At 34.4% G+C, this 16,245-nt stretch overlaps 1 protein-coding gene across 4 annotated transcripts in view; it reads right to left on the bottom strand.

The window, feature by feature from the left end:
• Positions 1–16,245, bottom strand: part of LNPK (lunapark, ER junction formation factor) — an 81,757-nt gene that overhangs the window by 30,255 nt on the left and 35,257 nt on the right. For all 4 annotated transcript variants that reach the window (XM_082690273.1, XM_082690275.1, XM_082690272.1 and 1 more), the window contains exons 6-8: positions 16,121–16,161; positions 9,636–9,719; positions 9,503–9,554 (exon numbers count right to left, since the gene is read on the bottom strand). In XM_082690273.1, coding sequence (XP_082546399.1) covers positions 9,503–9,554; positions 9,636–9,719; positions 16,121–16,161 — 177 coding nt within the window. The remainder of the gene's footprint in view (positions 1–9,502; positions 9,555–9,635; positions 9,720–16,120; positions 16,162–16,245) is intronic.

The following is a 16,245-nucleotide window of genomic DNA, read 5'->3' as shown; positions in this document are numbered from 1 at the left end:
TCTGTTACCGTTTGACCAAGAGAATATAGGGGCTCCAGCTTTCTGGACTACTTTCTGTCTCTTGGGATGCTTGTTCTTAGAACCCAGCCACCATGTTGAAGCAACTCCAAGTGACCCCATGAGAGAAGTCTATGTGGAGAGGAACTAAGTGCCAGCACCAATTTGTCAGCCACGTATATAAGCCATCTTGGTAGTATATCTTCCGGGCCCAATCAGGTAGCTCCAAGAGATATGAGGCAGAGAAGAACAATCTCAGCCAAACCTTACCAACACTACAAATTCATGAGCAAAACAAATTAAGGTTGTTCTAAGCCACTAAGTTTTGGGGTGTTTTTTATACAACAGATAACCGTAATGGTATAGATATGATACTTAAGAAACCCGAAAAAAAGTGAATTTACTGTTTTACCAGTGTTTTCCAGATTTTCTTAATCAGACATACATCCCCCCAAACATCAAAATATGAAGTATTATTCCCTTTACTGTCAAGATTATAAAGATTAGTGATTCTACTTTAATCTTCCATATCTGCCATGGAACACAAGTAAGTAAACTCTAAAAACCTACTTAAGGAAATTATAATCCATTTTCTCAAGCCATTAAATTTTTCTACAATACTTACTCTGATTTCAAATTTAGCTGTGGGGGAATACAATTGACTTTTCTTTTGTTAATTTCATTAGTAGAAAAAACATTTCATTAGTAGAGATGCAGGGTTATGTTCAAAGGTAAAAAAGAATGCCTATGTAGCTTCCTTTTGAAACAAATATAGGAAAGTCTGTTAAGGATTTCTAATCATAACCAATACTAGAACCTTGCCAGTAGGGATAACTGCAGCCTTTTCAAGTTCAAGCACCCCTCTCTGAAACCACACTTTTCCAGATTAATTCCCCTGTTATTCTTTCAACTCCAAGAGGATCTATGACCCATTAGTTATTAAAGGGGTCAGCAAACTTTTTTTGTGAAGTGTTAGATAGTAAATATTTTAGGCTTTGTGAACCATACAGTTACTCTTGCATATTCTTTTTCTTCTTTTTTATTTTTTTGGATACTGCGGACAAAGGGCTGATATCCAAGTTCTATAAAGAACTCCTCAAACTCAACACTCAAAATACAGATAATCACGTCAAAAATGGACAGAAGACATGAATAGACACTTCTCCAATGAAAACCTACAAATGGCTAGCAGACACATGAAAAAATGTTCATCATCATTAGCCATCAGGGAAATTCTAATGAAAACCACACTGAGATACCATCTTATACCAGTTAGAATGGCAAAGATTAATAAGAGAGTAAACAAGAAATGTTGGAGAGGATGTGGAGAAAGGGGAACCCTCTTACACTGTTGGTGGGAATGCAAGTTGGTGCAGCCTCTTGGGAAACAGTGTGGAGATTCCTCAAAAAATTAAAAATAGAGCTACCTTTGACCCTGCCATTGCACTACTGGATATTTATGCCAAAGATACAGATGTAGTGAAAAGAAGGGCCATATGTACCCCAATAGGAGCAATGGCCATGGTCGCCAAACAGTGGAAAGAGCCTAGATGTCCTTCAACAGATGAATGGATAAAGGAGATGTGGTCCATATATACAATGAAATATTACTCAGTCATCAGAAAAGATGAATACCCAACTTTTGTATCAGCATGGATGGGACTGGAGGAGATTATGCTGAGTGAAATTAAGTCAAGCAGAGAAAGTCAATTATCATATGGTTTCACTTACTTGTGGAACATAAGGAACACATGGATGACATGGAGGACATTAGGAGAAGGAAAGGAAAAAATGAATTGGGGGAAAACAGAGGGGGAGAGAAACCATAAGAGACTATGGATTCTGAAAAACAAAATGAGGGTTTTAGAGGGGAGGCAGGTGGGGGGATGGGTGAGAGTGGTGGTGGGTATTAAGGACAGCATGTATTGCATGGAGCACTGGGTGTGGCACATAAACAATGAGTATTGGAACACTGAAAAAATTATTTTTTTTTAAAAAGAACACTTTAAAAATGTAAAACCAATTCTAAGGTCAAGAGCCATATCAAACATATCTTGTAGTTTGCAGACCCCTCTATTAACATTCCCAACACCTTTGACTGTCCATCATCCTCCCCTCTTGTCCTTATTTCCTTCATGATCATCTTAGATCCCGTAACACAGTTATAGTCACTCCCTTGTAACAATTTCACCTCCTCTGCCCCTTTATCACTTTATTTAATCCATTAAGTAAAACCCCAACCCTGGTTAAGACCAACTCTCTTCCTACTTCACACATGTATCCACAGAACTAAACACAACTGGAAAACATGTACAAGCATGCTTTAAATTCATGACTGTTACCTAATTTACTCTTTCTTTCCTTTCTTTTCCTTCCTTCCTTTTCCTTCTTTTCCTTCTTTATAAGTAGTGGGAGCCCACTGTGGGGTTTGAATTCATGACCTTGAGATCAACACCTAAGCTGAGACCGAGCCGGATGCTTAACCAAAAAACTGTGCCACCCAGATGCCCCAGATTCACAATTAACTTTAAGTGGATATTAGTGTCCCCTGGCATTCCTACATTGTTCTAATCCATTTACTCTCACTCCACTAGAGATTTATTTTATATATTCTCTTCAGGCCCCCAATATCATCTTCCCCATTCTCACTCTCATTAAGAATACAGATACAATCAAAAGACAATTCCCACCAGTTACCTATATCTGCGCATGTCCTTTGTCTTCACTCCTTACTACTGACAAACTATGCATGCTCCCATCAAAAGCTAACTCCCTCTATGCTACCCAAAGCAATCTACACATTTAATGCAATCCCTATCAAAATCCCACCCATTTTTTTTCAAAGAAATGGAACAAATAATCCTAAAATTTATATGGAACCAGAAAAGACCTCAAATAGCCAAAGGAATATTGAAAAAGAAAGCCAAAGTTGGTGGCATCACAATTCCAGCTCTATTACAAAGATGTCATCATCAAGACAGCATGGTACTGGCACAAAAACAGACACATAGATCAGTGGAACAGAATAGAGAGCCCAGAAATAGACCCTCAACTCTATGGTCAACAATCTTTGACAAAGCAGGAAAGAATGTCCAGTGGAAAAAAAGACAGCCTCTTCAATAAATGGTGTTGGGGAAATTGGATGGCCACATGCAGAAAAATGAAATTGGACCATTTCCTTACACCACACATGAAAATAGACTCAAAATGGATGAAGGACCTCAATGTGAGAAAGGAATCTATTAAAATCCTTGAGGAGAACACAGGCAGCAACCTCTTTGACCTCAGCCACAGTTACATCTTCCTAGGAACATTGCCAAAGGCAAGGGAAACAAGGGCAAAAATGAACTATTGGGATTTCATCAAGATCAAAAGCTTTTGCACAGCAAAGGAAATAGTTAACAAAACCAAAAGACAACAGACAGAATGGGAGAAGATATTTGCAAATGACATATCAGATAAAGGGCTAGTGTCCAAAATCTATAAAGAACTTAGCAAACTCAACACCTAAAGAACAAATAATCCAATCAAGAAATGGGCAGAAACAGACATTTCTGCAAAGAAGACATCCAGATGGTCAACAGACACATGAAAAAGTGCTCCACATCACTCGGCATCAGGGAAATACAAATCAAAACCACAGTGAGGCATCACCTCACACCAGTCAGAATGGCTAAAATTAACAAGTCAGGAAATGACACATGCTGGTGAGGATGCGGAGAAAGGAGATCCCTCCTACACTGTTGGTGGGAATGCAAGAGGGGGCAACCACTCTGGAAAACAGCATGGAGGTTCCTCAAAAAGTTGAAAATAGAACTACCCTATGAACCAGCAATTGCACTACTGGGTATCTACCCTAAACATACAAATGTAGTGATCAGAGGGGCACGTGCACCCGAATGTTTATAGCAGTAATGTCTACAATAGCCAAACTATGAAAAGAATCTAGATGTCCATTAACAGATGAATGGATAAAGAAGATGTGGTATATATACACAATGGAATACTATGCAGCCATCAAAAGAAATGAAATCTTGCCATTTGCGATGATGTGGATGGAACTAGAGGGTATCATGATTAGTGAAATAAGTCAACCAGAGAAAGACAACTATCACATGATCTCCCTGATATGAGGAAATGGAGATGCAACATAGGGGGTTTGGGAGGTAGGAGAAGAATCAATGAAACAAGATGGGATTGGGAGGGAGACAAACCATAAGTGACTCTTAATCTCACAAAACAAACTGAGGAGTGATGGGGGGAGGGAGTCGGGAGAGGGAGGTAGGGTTATCGACATTGGGGAGGGTATGTGCTATGGTGAATGCTGTGAAGTGTGTAAACCTGGCGATTCACAGACCTGTACCCCTGGGGATAAACTACATTATATGTTTATAAAAAATAATAATAAATTTTTAAAATAAATTAAAAAAAGCTAACTCCCACACTTGTACACCAAATCCCATCCCTTCTTGCCTCATCCTGGACAGTTTTCCATCAACTGTGTCCACTCTCTCCATCATCAATTATTCTGTGTCTTCTAGGCCATTCCTAGCAGCACACAAACATGCTATTTCTTTCATGCAGCATATGTTCACCCACATACACATAATGCTTCCCATCCAGCTATCCATTTTTCCACTCCCTCTTATGCAAAAGAAGAGCCTCTTCCATCTCCAACTTCTCTACTCCCCTATTTTCTTAAGCCCACTCTAATCAGGCTCTTGCCCTCATTCCTCCTCCAAAATCATTATTTTCAAGGTGACTATGGACCTCAACACTGTTAAAAACCAATGTTCAATTCTCCATTTTAACCTAATTGGCAGTTTTTCTCATAGGTGATCACTACCTTGAAACACTCTCTTTAGTTAGCATCCAGGACCCAACATTCTCCAGGATTTGCTCTTGCTGACCACTTCTCAGTTTCTCTTTATGGTTCTTCCACATTACTCTCAACATCTTAAGGTTGGAGTGCTCCAGGGCAGCCTTGGTTCTTTTATCTTTTTTCTCCATATTTACATCCTTGGTAATCTCATTCAGTCTCACAGTTTTAATATCACCCACATTTTGATGATACCCAGATTTCTATCTCCAACCCAGATAATTCCTGTTTGCCAGACTTACATTCAATTGCTTCCCTAAAATATCTACTTGAATGTCTGGCATCTCAAATGTACATGTCCCAAATCAAACCCTTTTCTTCACCACATCACCTCCAACTTCCTCTCTTCCGCAAAAAGTGCTCCTCTTGCAATTTCTAACATATGGGTAATTGACAACTCCATCTTCCCAGTTACTCAGGTCAAAATTCTAAGTTATCTGATTCCTCCTTCTCTCATGCCATATCCAATCTATCAAGAATTCTTTTGGGTTCTAACTTCAAAATATACGCAGAATCTGACTAATTCTTAAAACCACCTTCACTATTACTGAACCAAGGCCCAAGCCAACATCAATGCTTTCCTAGATTACTACAATAGCTTTCCAAGTAGTCTCCCAGCTGCTACCTTTGCTCCCTTTACAGCCTCAACAGCGTAACCTTCCCTTTAAAACATAATTTAGACCATGTCAATCCTCTGCTCAAAACAAAAACCAAAATTTTTTTAAAGTAACTGAAAACTGAAATTCTTACAACGATCTATACTCCATAAGGCCCTACATGGTATGATCCTTTCTTTCCTCTCTTACTGCCCCTCCTACTAGTCTCTCCATTGTTCAATCCAGTGCAGCCATACTGGTCATTTTATTTCCAGAGCAATCTGGGCCTCCTGTCTATTTACCCTATGCACTTGAAAATTCCTTTGTCTACAATATTCTCCCTTCAGATATCTGCATGGAGCATTCCCTCACTTTTTTCATATCTCTGATCATTTCCTCACTCCTTTCATATCTTTTTTTAGATATGAAATTTATTTATGTGGCCTTCCCTGACAACCCTTATTTTAAACTTCAACCCACCCACCTTACCCAAGGCACTCCCTATTCACCATTATTTCTTTACTTTCTTCCATCTAACATTTTATATATAAACATATATATATGGCTATTTCTCTCTCTCTCTCTCTCTCTCTCACACACACACACACACACAGTTTTTTGTCTGTTTTATTCCCTAATATGTCCCCAGTGTCTAAAACAATGCCTGGCAGAGAGCACACACTCAAGTAAACATTTATTGGGAAAACAAAACAAAACAAAACAAAACCAGAGATTAGTACATAGACGTCAAATTTATTCCTGCAGGCCAATTAAAACTTTGAAAAGAAATGTAATTTCTTACCAATCCTAAATATCTCAATTTCTTTATTCACCAGAAATCTATTCAGAAAATTATACTGGCAAATTCCATTTTTTCACTAAATCCAAACTTCAGCATGGAGCCCAATACAGGGCTCCATGACCCTATACATGACCTAATACATGACCCTAAGATCAAGACCTGAGCTGAGATCTAGAACTGGACACTTAACAGACAAAGGCACTTTTTAATCTAAGGACAAAGCCTTCCCAACTCTCAGTCTATGACTCCTAAAGAACTAGAATAAATGCTAAACACTGAAGTACCAGATCATTCTATTAAATGTAAATATGTATATATACACACATATCTACCTTTTATGTTCATTTATTCCTTCATATCAAATGATAACACTGATTTCCTAAGATTAAGCACCCACTAATAAAAATTCCTTACAAAAAGGGGTCGGGACTATACTGTCAAGGTCATGAAAAACAAGGAGAGTCTGAGAAACCAGCACAGCCAAAAAAGCCTAAGCCATGTCAACTAAATGTAATGTGGTATCCTGGATGAGATCCTGAAACAGAAAAAGGACATGAGATAAAAACTAAGGAAATCTGAAGAAACTATGGACTTTAAGTTAATAATAGTGAATCAATATTGGTTCATTAATTTTAGTAAATGTACTATTTTAATGTAAGATGTTAATGGGGAAACTTGGTACAAGGGTATATGGGACTTCTTTGTACTACCTTTGTAATTTTTCTGTAAATCTAAAAATATTCTAAAAGATTAAGTTTATTAAAAAGGAGGAGATGGGCAGGTTAGTATTTTGTCTGTAAATATCACACTCCTTTCAGTGCTAAACCTAAGCAACTCAAAGAATACTATTCTCAAATATTATAATCAATCTCAGTATAATATATACCATTAGCACTAAGTAATAAAAAATGAAAGACACCTTATACACATGAATCACAGTTCTCATTCAGCAATCACGCAAGACAGCTAATAAAACATATATATGTATTTATTTTACTAGCTCTCTTGTATTATATGGATATGTATACACAAACATTCACATTTAGTACTTTCCCCCCCTTTTTATTCCAGTTCAGAAACAGGTAAAAGACAAGAAACGGAGTAAAAGAGGGAGAGAGGAGAAAGAGGGGAAGGAAGGAAAAGAATGAATGAGTGAATAATGGTTCAAGCACAGACAAATATTTGGCTAAATTCACAGGAACACAGAACTTAAACATAAATAGAAGGTATGACTGTCACCTACAAAATAATAGGAACCTAAAAGAGATCTGAAAAGATTAAAACAACAAAACTCAAATATAATTCTCAAAAAGTAGAATGAGTTGAGATAGAATTTAAAATTTTTTAAATAAGGAAAAAATTCTGAACACCAATTAATTACTTCAGACCTGGAAGAACTACTAGTCATACTAGAATAGGACACTCTAGAAGAAATATTTTTTAAAGTAAAAAAAAAAATAGCTTATAAGCTTAAGATCAAAAACCATATTATATTCCTCTCTGTATTCTCCATGGTGTTTTCACTTAAGATTATTTAAAATGTTCTTTTAAATAAACAATTCATTTATATTATAGCTAAGGGTTAATTCTCCCTAAAAGGATATCCAAAAGCAGTGCCACAAGAATCAAGAGCAGAGAGACCAGCAATGGTTTTTCAATAACTATAATATGACATCAGAAGGAAAAAATGTATTTGGGTTTCAAAAGCTTCTAAGCAAAAATGAATTTAATTCTTCAAGGAAATCATGTTGCCTAAATATTAATAAATACTTATGAATGTCAGTAAAGAGGTCGTATGTCTTTTTTTAATGAGAGAAAACAGATTTTTTTAAGTAATAGCAACAGCTTTCTGCAAAAATCACATTTTAAAAATCTATTTCCTAAAGTTATTTAAAAAGTATTTTTTAAAAGTTGGCGCCAGTTATACAAAATACTTTAAAAAATTATAGAAACCTGGCCTATAGACTAAACACTCTTTTTGAAATTACTAGGTGGTATAAATTACAGAAAAATTTAAATGGATTATGAAGGCAGCAGTTTCAGTGTAAGTATCTAATTTATTTTAATTTCTATAAACCAAATCCTACTTACAGAAAATTGGAGTGGGTGGGATTCTTCCCATATAGCTCAGCCAATTAGAAAAACTAAAACTCTTATGGCTCATTTAGTATCCATGGTCTTTGTGGACATTTATAAAAGAATTGACTTTCCAAGTTCTAAATGTCATCCTAACATTATAAACCAAGCTACCATTCTGATGATTTATAAGAACAGAAGTTTACATTTTTAAAAATAATATATTCTAAATTGCAACAAAAGCCTTATAAACTATATTATTATAGTATAGAGAAAAGAACAAAGAGGAAAGCCAATGCAAACTCAAAAATATCTTTTCACATGTCAGTCTTAGAATTACTTCATGTAGCCACTTGAAATAATAACTTTTTAACTTTTACATAATATTCAATGATATAAAAATGATGGTTTCACTAATAATCTGATTAGCTTCAAAAATCAAGTTAATATTATTATATAGCAGTAATTCCAATTCTTTCTAAATTATTAGAAATTCTAAATCTCTAAATTATTTTACTATCTTCCTAAATAAAAGTGTTTAGAAGAAACTTCAAGCCTGACAAAAATCTTCATTAAATTCATCAAAAATAAATCATAAAAATATAAGAATTTTTTTTTTTAAGATGTATTTATTTGAGAGAGAAAGAGAAAGCAAGAGCATGGAGGGGAGGGGCAGAAAGATAGGGAGAGAGAAACTTAAACAGCCTCCAAGCTGAGTGCAGAGCCTGATACAGGGCTCAATACACAACCCTGAGATCATGACCTGAGCCAAAACCAAGAGTCAGATGTTTAACCAACTAAGCCACTAAGGTGCCCCTGTAAGGATTTTCATAAGGTATGCTAAGAGATTCTCATTTGAAAGGGGGGGAAAAAACCTTACAAAATACTGGTGAAATTATTTAAATTTCAAAAGCTTAAAACCAATTACATATTTATCTCAACAGATAACATCTTTACTCAACATATTCCTGAAAGATCAAAATGAAATAAACTTATTGCCACCCACTCCAAGTCATAACCCATATTACCAAATATAAATTAACACAAAAGAATTCTACATAAGTTTCTACACACCTCTATCACACTTTTGAACTCACTTGGATAAATATGGATCTTTCCAACAGCAGCAGCAGTTTCTACAAAGTTATTTACCTTGTCCAGGTCTTGCAGTTACAGCTGCTCCAGCAGATGGCGGCTCAAGCTCCTGTCAATTACAATAATGTTATTACAGTGACCTACTACAATGCGCTATTTACAATAAATTAGAATGATATAACAACCTTACCTTTGCTTTCTTTGAGTCTGGATCAAACCTTTCAAGAATTAATTTAGCAGTTTTATAAGTTTCTTTTTCCATGACTTCTTCAAGCTACAAACAAAAATTTCCGTAAATTGTCACACTTTAAAACATATACACAACTTACTTTTATAAGTCCTATTCCAAAAGTGATCAAGTACAATGCTTAAAATAAACAGCATACAATATATTCAGATAGCACCAAAGACTTCCTACAGTCAAATAATTAAAATCTACATTTTAAAATGGCTTCTAACCTCTAATATGTTACTTGTATTTAACAGCTTTACTGCAAGGAAATACCAAATACTGCTAATTGTTTACATATAATGAGGAGAATAATTACATGCACCAACTTCAATAATGGAATGTGCAAAAATCTATCAGCCATCATTATTGGAAGTTATTAGACATGACAAGCAAATGACAGGCAATTCCTCAGATTTATTTCCTCATAGCACTTAATGCTATTAATTTAAAGAAGGTCGTTAGCCAAGAGCTTTACAAAATAAAATCTCTGTGCCAATTAACTGCTGTCAGCATCGATTTTAGATTATTTATTAGCAGAAGCAATTAGCTTGCTGCAAATGCAGTGAAAACTCACTAACTGGGAGAACAGCCATGGAATTTGCTCAAATGACTTTAAGAGCTGAAACTCCCCCTTTTTTACATAGATTCAAACAACTTTAGAGGGGAAAAAAACCACAGTAAGAATTTAAGTAAAAATTTTACTGAGTTCTATACACACACTAGGGGCTGTAATTAAAACAGTTCATTATTACAGCATTTTATTTACAATACACTCAAGTCAGTCAGGGTTTAATTTAAAAAGCAATAACCAGTAAAGTATCATTTTAGCAGTTATGGCCCAGTATCAGAAAAAGTTTAATTTTAGTATAAGACAGTTGTATTATGACAAATAGCTAATGTGTAGAAGAAAATGCTTTGTAAAAATTGGAATGGGACCTTTTCCTTCTCAGTGACCAATGACAGCCACTTAGATTCATTAAATGTCACATTTATTCAAAAGGTCATTTATTTTAGAATACAACATGGAGCACATTTACCAAGTTTAAAATACAGTTAAAAATATGCTACCCAACAGTAGTTAATGGGCTCCTTATTAAAAATTCAATTCAACATTTAAGAAGCTACGTGCTTAGATGAATAATTTAACCTTGGTTTAGTGAAAATAAAACATTTTCCTAATTATTTCAAAATTATAATAAATTCTCAAAACAATCAAGTTTAATGTTCTAATGTAAAGGAAATGTAAAGAAAACTTTAGAGTTGAGAAAAACTGGTAATCAGGATTTTAAAAAAAGGACATATCATATATCCCTAAATCTACATAGTCTACAAGGAATCTACATGGAATATCAATGAATTAAATCCAATAATTTTTAATGTTTTAGACCAACACTGTGGCAATAGAACTTTATGTAATGATGGAAATGGCTTATATCTTCACAATGCAGTAACCACTAAGCCATATGTGACAAATGTTGCTTGTGCAACTGAGGAATGGAATTGTAGTTTTATTCCATTTTAAACAATGTAAATTTAAAAGATACATGGGGCTTTTGGCCACTAATGTGGACAACACAGATCTAGATGAAGATGACTGCTAGGCTTAAAAAGATTAGGTAACACTGTGATTTTTAAAACAACGCACGAAACTCAAAACCAAAATGCAACTTCAACAAATGACTGCAACACTTCGTACACTGTTCAGCAAGTATTCATTTTTATGTCTATGTTCATGTAAAGTATCTTCAATAAAGTCATTTTTTAAAGCACTAAAAGATGTAAATCTATTCTCCTTTTCTTTAGTACTTCTAGCAAAAATTTTTCACATAATTGCTTAATTAACACATGTATCCATACAACATTTTAGGTGAATAACTTGTTTTAAACAGAGACATTCTGATAAGTGCAAAAACATAAACCTTAAACTCCGAAGTAAGAAAAAATCTGGGTTCAAAGCACACCTCCATTCTTAATTATGTAGAAAGACCAAGCAATTCCACTGGCCTCAGTTTCTCTTTTTGTAAGGCAGATACACTAATATTTTCTTCATAGCACCGTTAGGCACTTTAAATACAATAATATATGAGAAAGAGTCTCTAACAGTACCTAACACAAAAACACAAAATCGTTAGTGATACCCCAATTATACAGAATGGTTCTGAAAACAGCAGTGTTTCCAATACTCAACATATTCATCCCAGGATTCAGGAATGAAAAATTAGATTCTCAAAACTCCCTAAAATATAAGTTGCACTGTGTTTTTCATAATTTTTTTAATTTTTTAAATTGTTCTATGATAAATTATACTAAAAGTTTCAGGTCTTTTTATTTAAAAAAGCAAATAATAAACATAGTTTATTATGAATCAATATTTTGACAAGATTATGTATTTCAATGACATGTAAAAATTATTTCTACTTGATACAGACATTTCATCATAGATAACACTAAAAGAAGAGAACATGAATACAAATGTCAGAAAATAATTTTTAATTTTAAAAGGTAATCCTACAAATATTTAATATGTAAATTATCATTCTTGAAATAAAATTTTAAAACAGAGCATCAATTGCTCTATCCAGTATTCTTGATCTTTGCTTTGTGCCAAATATTCTAGATATAGAAAAATTTCTTTTGTTACGTACTCGTCAAATTATTAGGAATGTGCCCCAAACCATCTTCAACACACAGCATTAGGGTACATGTTGCATTATATAAACTCATCTTTTTTACAATGATGAAAATACTGTCTGCTTACCCTGATTTTGGTTATACTGCTGAAATCAATACTGTTTTTACTAGTTCAGATTTTACATCATTTTCTGATTTCACATAGTATTCCACAATAATAGTCACATCTTTTCTCTCTGCATTTCTTCTACTAAAGTATTTACAAAGATCTGTAGCCTACAGTGAATATTCAAATACTGGAAAATGGCAGCAAAAATTATTGGGTAATATAAATATAGCATTTGAAACTTCTAGTGAGGTCAACAGCCCTACACAGAATTACATGCTGAACTTGCTAATTTAAGTACTTCTTTTACTTCTAAAATTTATTTCATAGAATGTCATTCATAGGATTGTACATAAAATTTATCATGTATATAAGCTTATTATTACTTACCTATAAGAATAATTCACCATTGACAAGAAATGGGACCCATAAAATATGGCCACAAAAGCAAGACGGACTGATTAATTAGACTGTAAGACCTCTCTACTGCATGCTCCTGTCCTGTTCCCACAAATGTCCATATTAACCTATAGCTCAGCATGTCAGCATTTCTTGCTCTTTCTTTCAACTGGCAGTAGCGGATTTCTTTGAAGCAGTAACATTTGTAGTTAGTTGTTAGGCTATACTACTCAGAGAATTATAACACTTCCCCCTATGTTCCTAATTTCTCAACTGATTTTTCTCAAAATTCAGAAAAACACAAATTTCCTGAGAAATGCCAGAAAGGAATTACCACATAGAAATAATATTCTTGAGGGGCACCAGGGTACCTCACTTAGTCAGCTGAGCTCAGGAGGTCGACTCTTGGTTTTCACTCAGGTCATGATGTCAGGGTCATGAGATTCAGCCCTGCCTCTGGAGCCTGCTTAGAGATTCTCTCCCCTTCCCTTTCCTCTCCTTCCCCCTCTGCTCATCTCCCACCCCCCACCTCCCTTGTGAGTAGGCCCAGGCTTTCTCTTTCTGAAATAAATAAATAAAATCTCAAAATAAAGGAAAAAAAGAAATACTATTCTTGGAAAAGTATGGTATTTTCATGAACACACTTAAATTTCGACTCATGTTCTGATGGATCTTGATTTTGAACTGTGTTGATGGAATGCTCATGGATGCAAAGGGATTATCGATTAAGCTAATTTTTTTTCAAAAGCTGAATTTTTTTTGAGTAGCAAAATGTACACATCTAGACTAGGGAGTTTTTTAGATAATTAGAGATTTTTAGTTTTATTTTAATAAGTAAATAGTTACATTAAGTTCTTAGATTTAAATCATTGTCAAGATACTAATTTTCCTGGGCGCCTGGGTGGCTCAGTGGGTTAAAGCCTCTGCCTTCGGCTCAGGTCATGATCCCAGGGTCCTGGGATCAAGGCCAGCATCAGGCTCTCTGCTCAGCTGGGAGCCTGCTTCCTCCTCTCTCTCTCTGCCTGCTTCTCTGCCTACTTGTGATCTCTGTCTGTTAAATAAATAAAAATCTTTAAAAAAAAATATTAATTTTCCTAAGTGATTTAACTTTTTAGTCAATTAATAGTTCATGTTCTTTCTTAAAATTACACTTATATGAATTATGTATTATTTTACAAATCTATTCAGAATAAAGAGATGCATCCCTACAGAAACCACCTTTAATAAAATGTCAAGTAGTAAATATAATTGGTTTTCATTTTGTTATTGAAAGAGGAAGGATAGGAGCTGAATACTTTTGGACTGATAGTTATATTCCTACAGGCAATTTAATAATAAAAGTATTTTCAAAGCTAATGTAGAGTTTAAACTTAAACATCCATGAGCAAGATCAATTTTTATTACATTTAGTTTTTGTTCAAAAGTAGTGCCCCTTCTTTTTCCTCTCATTACCAGCAAAATGATCAGCAAGCACTGTGCTCCTTTACTAACTCACCCTTAACACCTATTGTTCTAAACAAAGTAAATGTAAAGCAACTCAAACAAAGTAGCTCTGTTAAGGGCTTGAGTAATAAAGTCCAGGGATGAAGTTTCCAGTAGTAACCATCATAACCAACAATAGTCAAGTCAATGCAAATTGTTCCCTAATTAATAAAATGAGTTGGAACAGCCAACTTATTTTTCTTAAATCATACTGCAAGAAATATGGCATATTAAACTATTCTGTAATATTGACACCGCTTGAACCATTCAGATAAAGACAACTCTTGGCCCTGAAGTGAATTTTCCAACTGTGAGGCCTAGATGAAGCAGCTTTATGCTGTCCTTCCTTTGAGGGTTATTAAAGAAGTAAATAGCTTAATTTGTCTTTTCAGTTTTCCAAGTATGCTCTGTTACTCTTTTTTGCCCAATCACCTATTTTCCAAGATTCTGCTTTCTGGTCATGTGACAGCACTGATATTGGATCAGATTCTCTTCACTTAAATTTCTTTTTAAATTTTCTTCCTTTTTTTTTCTTTGTCTTCCTTCTTATATTTTCTATATTAATAAAATTTTCTCCATTTTGATACAAGTAGCGTTTAGCTCTGATCACCTCTATCAGCCCTTCTTTTTAAGCAAACCAAACTAATCATATCACAATTTCTATCAGTATTTCCTCACTTTGAATTTATGGCTGTTATATAATGCATGGAATTAAAGAAATATAATAAGATATAAGGGAATATCTCTATGTTTCAGGACCATTAAAAATGTCAATGCAATGTTGGTAAATCACAGAACAATGAAGAAGCTCAAACAAATAAGAAATCCTTTCACAATTAAAGTTTTTTTATTTTTCAAGCACTTAAACTCTCAAGACCAGTGTCTTTTATTACCAATTCAAAAACAATTTTTTTTAAGTAAGCTCTAGGCCCAATGTGGGGGTTGAACTCACAGCCTCAAGATCAAGAGTTACATGCTCTATCAACCAAGCCAGCCCTGTGCCCTCACAGAACAATTTTTACACTAATCTTAACTTTCATAATGTTTATTAGTTTCATAATCGTTACTTATTACATGTTACACTAAAATACACTGATCATATGCATCTGATTAAATTTCATTAAGTTTCTACAAAACAAGCCACTGTTACCAATTATCATTTTCATACTTCAAAAATAATTATATAAAAAGGCATATGTAAATTCAAGCCTAACACCAAGTTCAATTCACTTATTAGAGGGTATGATAATGCCCTATAAATAGCTAGGGCCCTTCTTCTCTTATGCTTGGCCCCCTTTCCAAACATTTAACTGGCCCCACAAGAGATACCCATGTGATCAGAGCTGCTGATAGAAAATGAAAGAAAAAAAATTCTTTCTTTCCCCCTTTCTTCAGCCTTTTCATGTTAAATTTGACTTTTACAACCAATCTTCTTGATCCCCCTCTCTCCTAGCCTTACCTAGCCTTATTCTGTCCAGAAAACGTGAGAAGTGACATATGTAGATGTTTGATCCTTTTTTAACCCTAACAATCAATTTGGATACCCACCTTTTTACCCCTCTGCCTCATTTAACCTTCCAATGATTCATTTACTTGCTTCTCAGCTTACAACTGCATAGATTCCCAGACTCAAAAAAAAGTCCACATAACTACTTTTTCCTGTCAATCATAATTAATTAGCAAAATATTCATAATTTAGCTTCATCATTAAAATGCTATCCATACTTGTTACTTGGATGGTCATAACGTATAACAGATAAACATTGTTTATTCAGTTCTTAATGTATTTGTTTTACATAAATTAATTTTAAATAAGTTAACTTACTATTTTTTTCTTCTGGGATTTTAAATCATCCAATGCTTCATCTAGAAAACAAGATTTAAATCAAAGCTAAATCAGATATTTAGATACTTAGATATCTTAAAAACAGTATGCCAAAAGATATATAT

The sequence above is a fragment of the Mustela nivalis genome (assembly GCF_964662115.1).
Source record: "Mustela nivalis genome assembly, chromosome: 11".
Classification (NCBI taxonomy): domain Eukaryota; kingdom Metazoa; phylum Chordata; class Mammalia; order Carnivora; family Mustelidae; genus Mustela; species Mustela nivalis.
The sequence above is the reverse complement of the archived record's forward strand: the minus strand, read 5'-3'. Positions and strand labels throughout refer to the sequence as shown.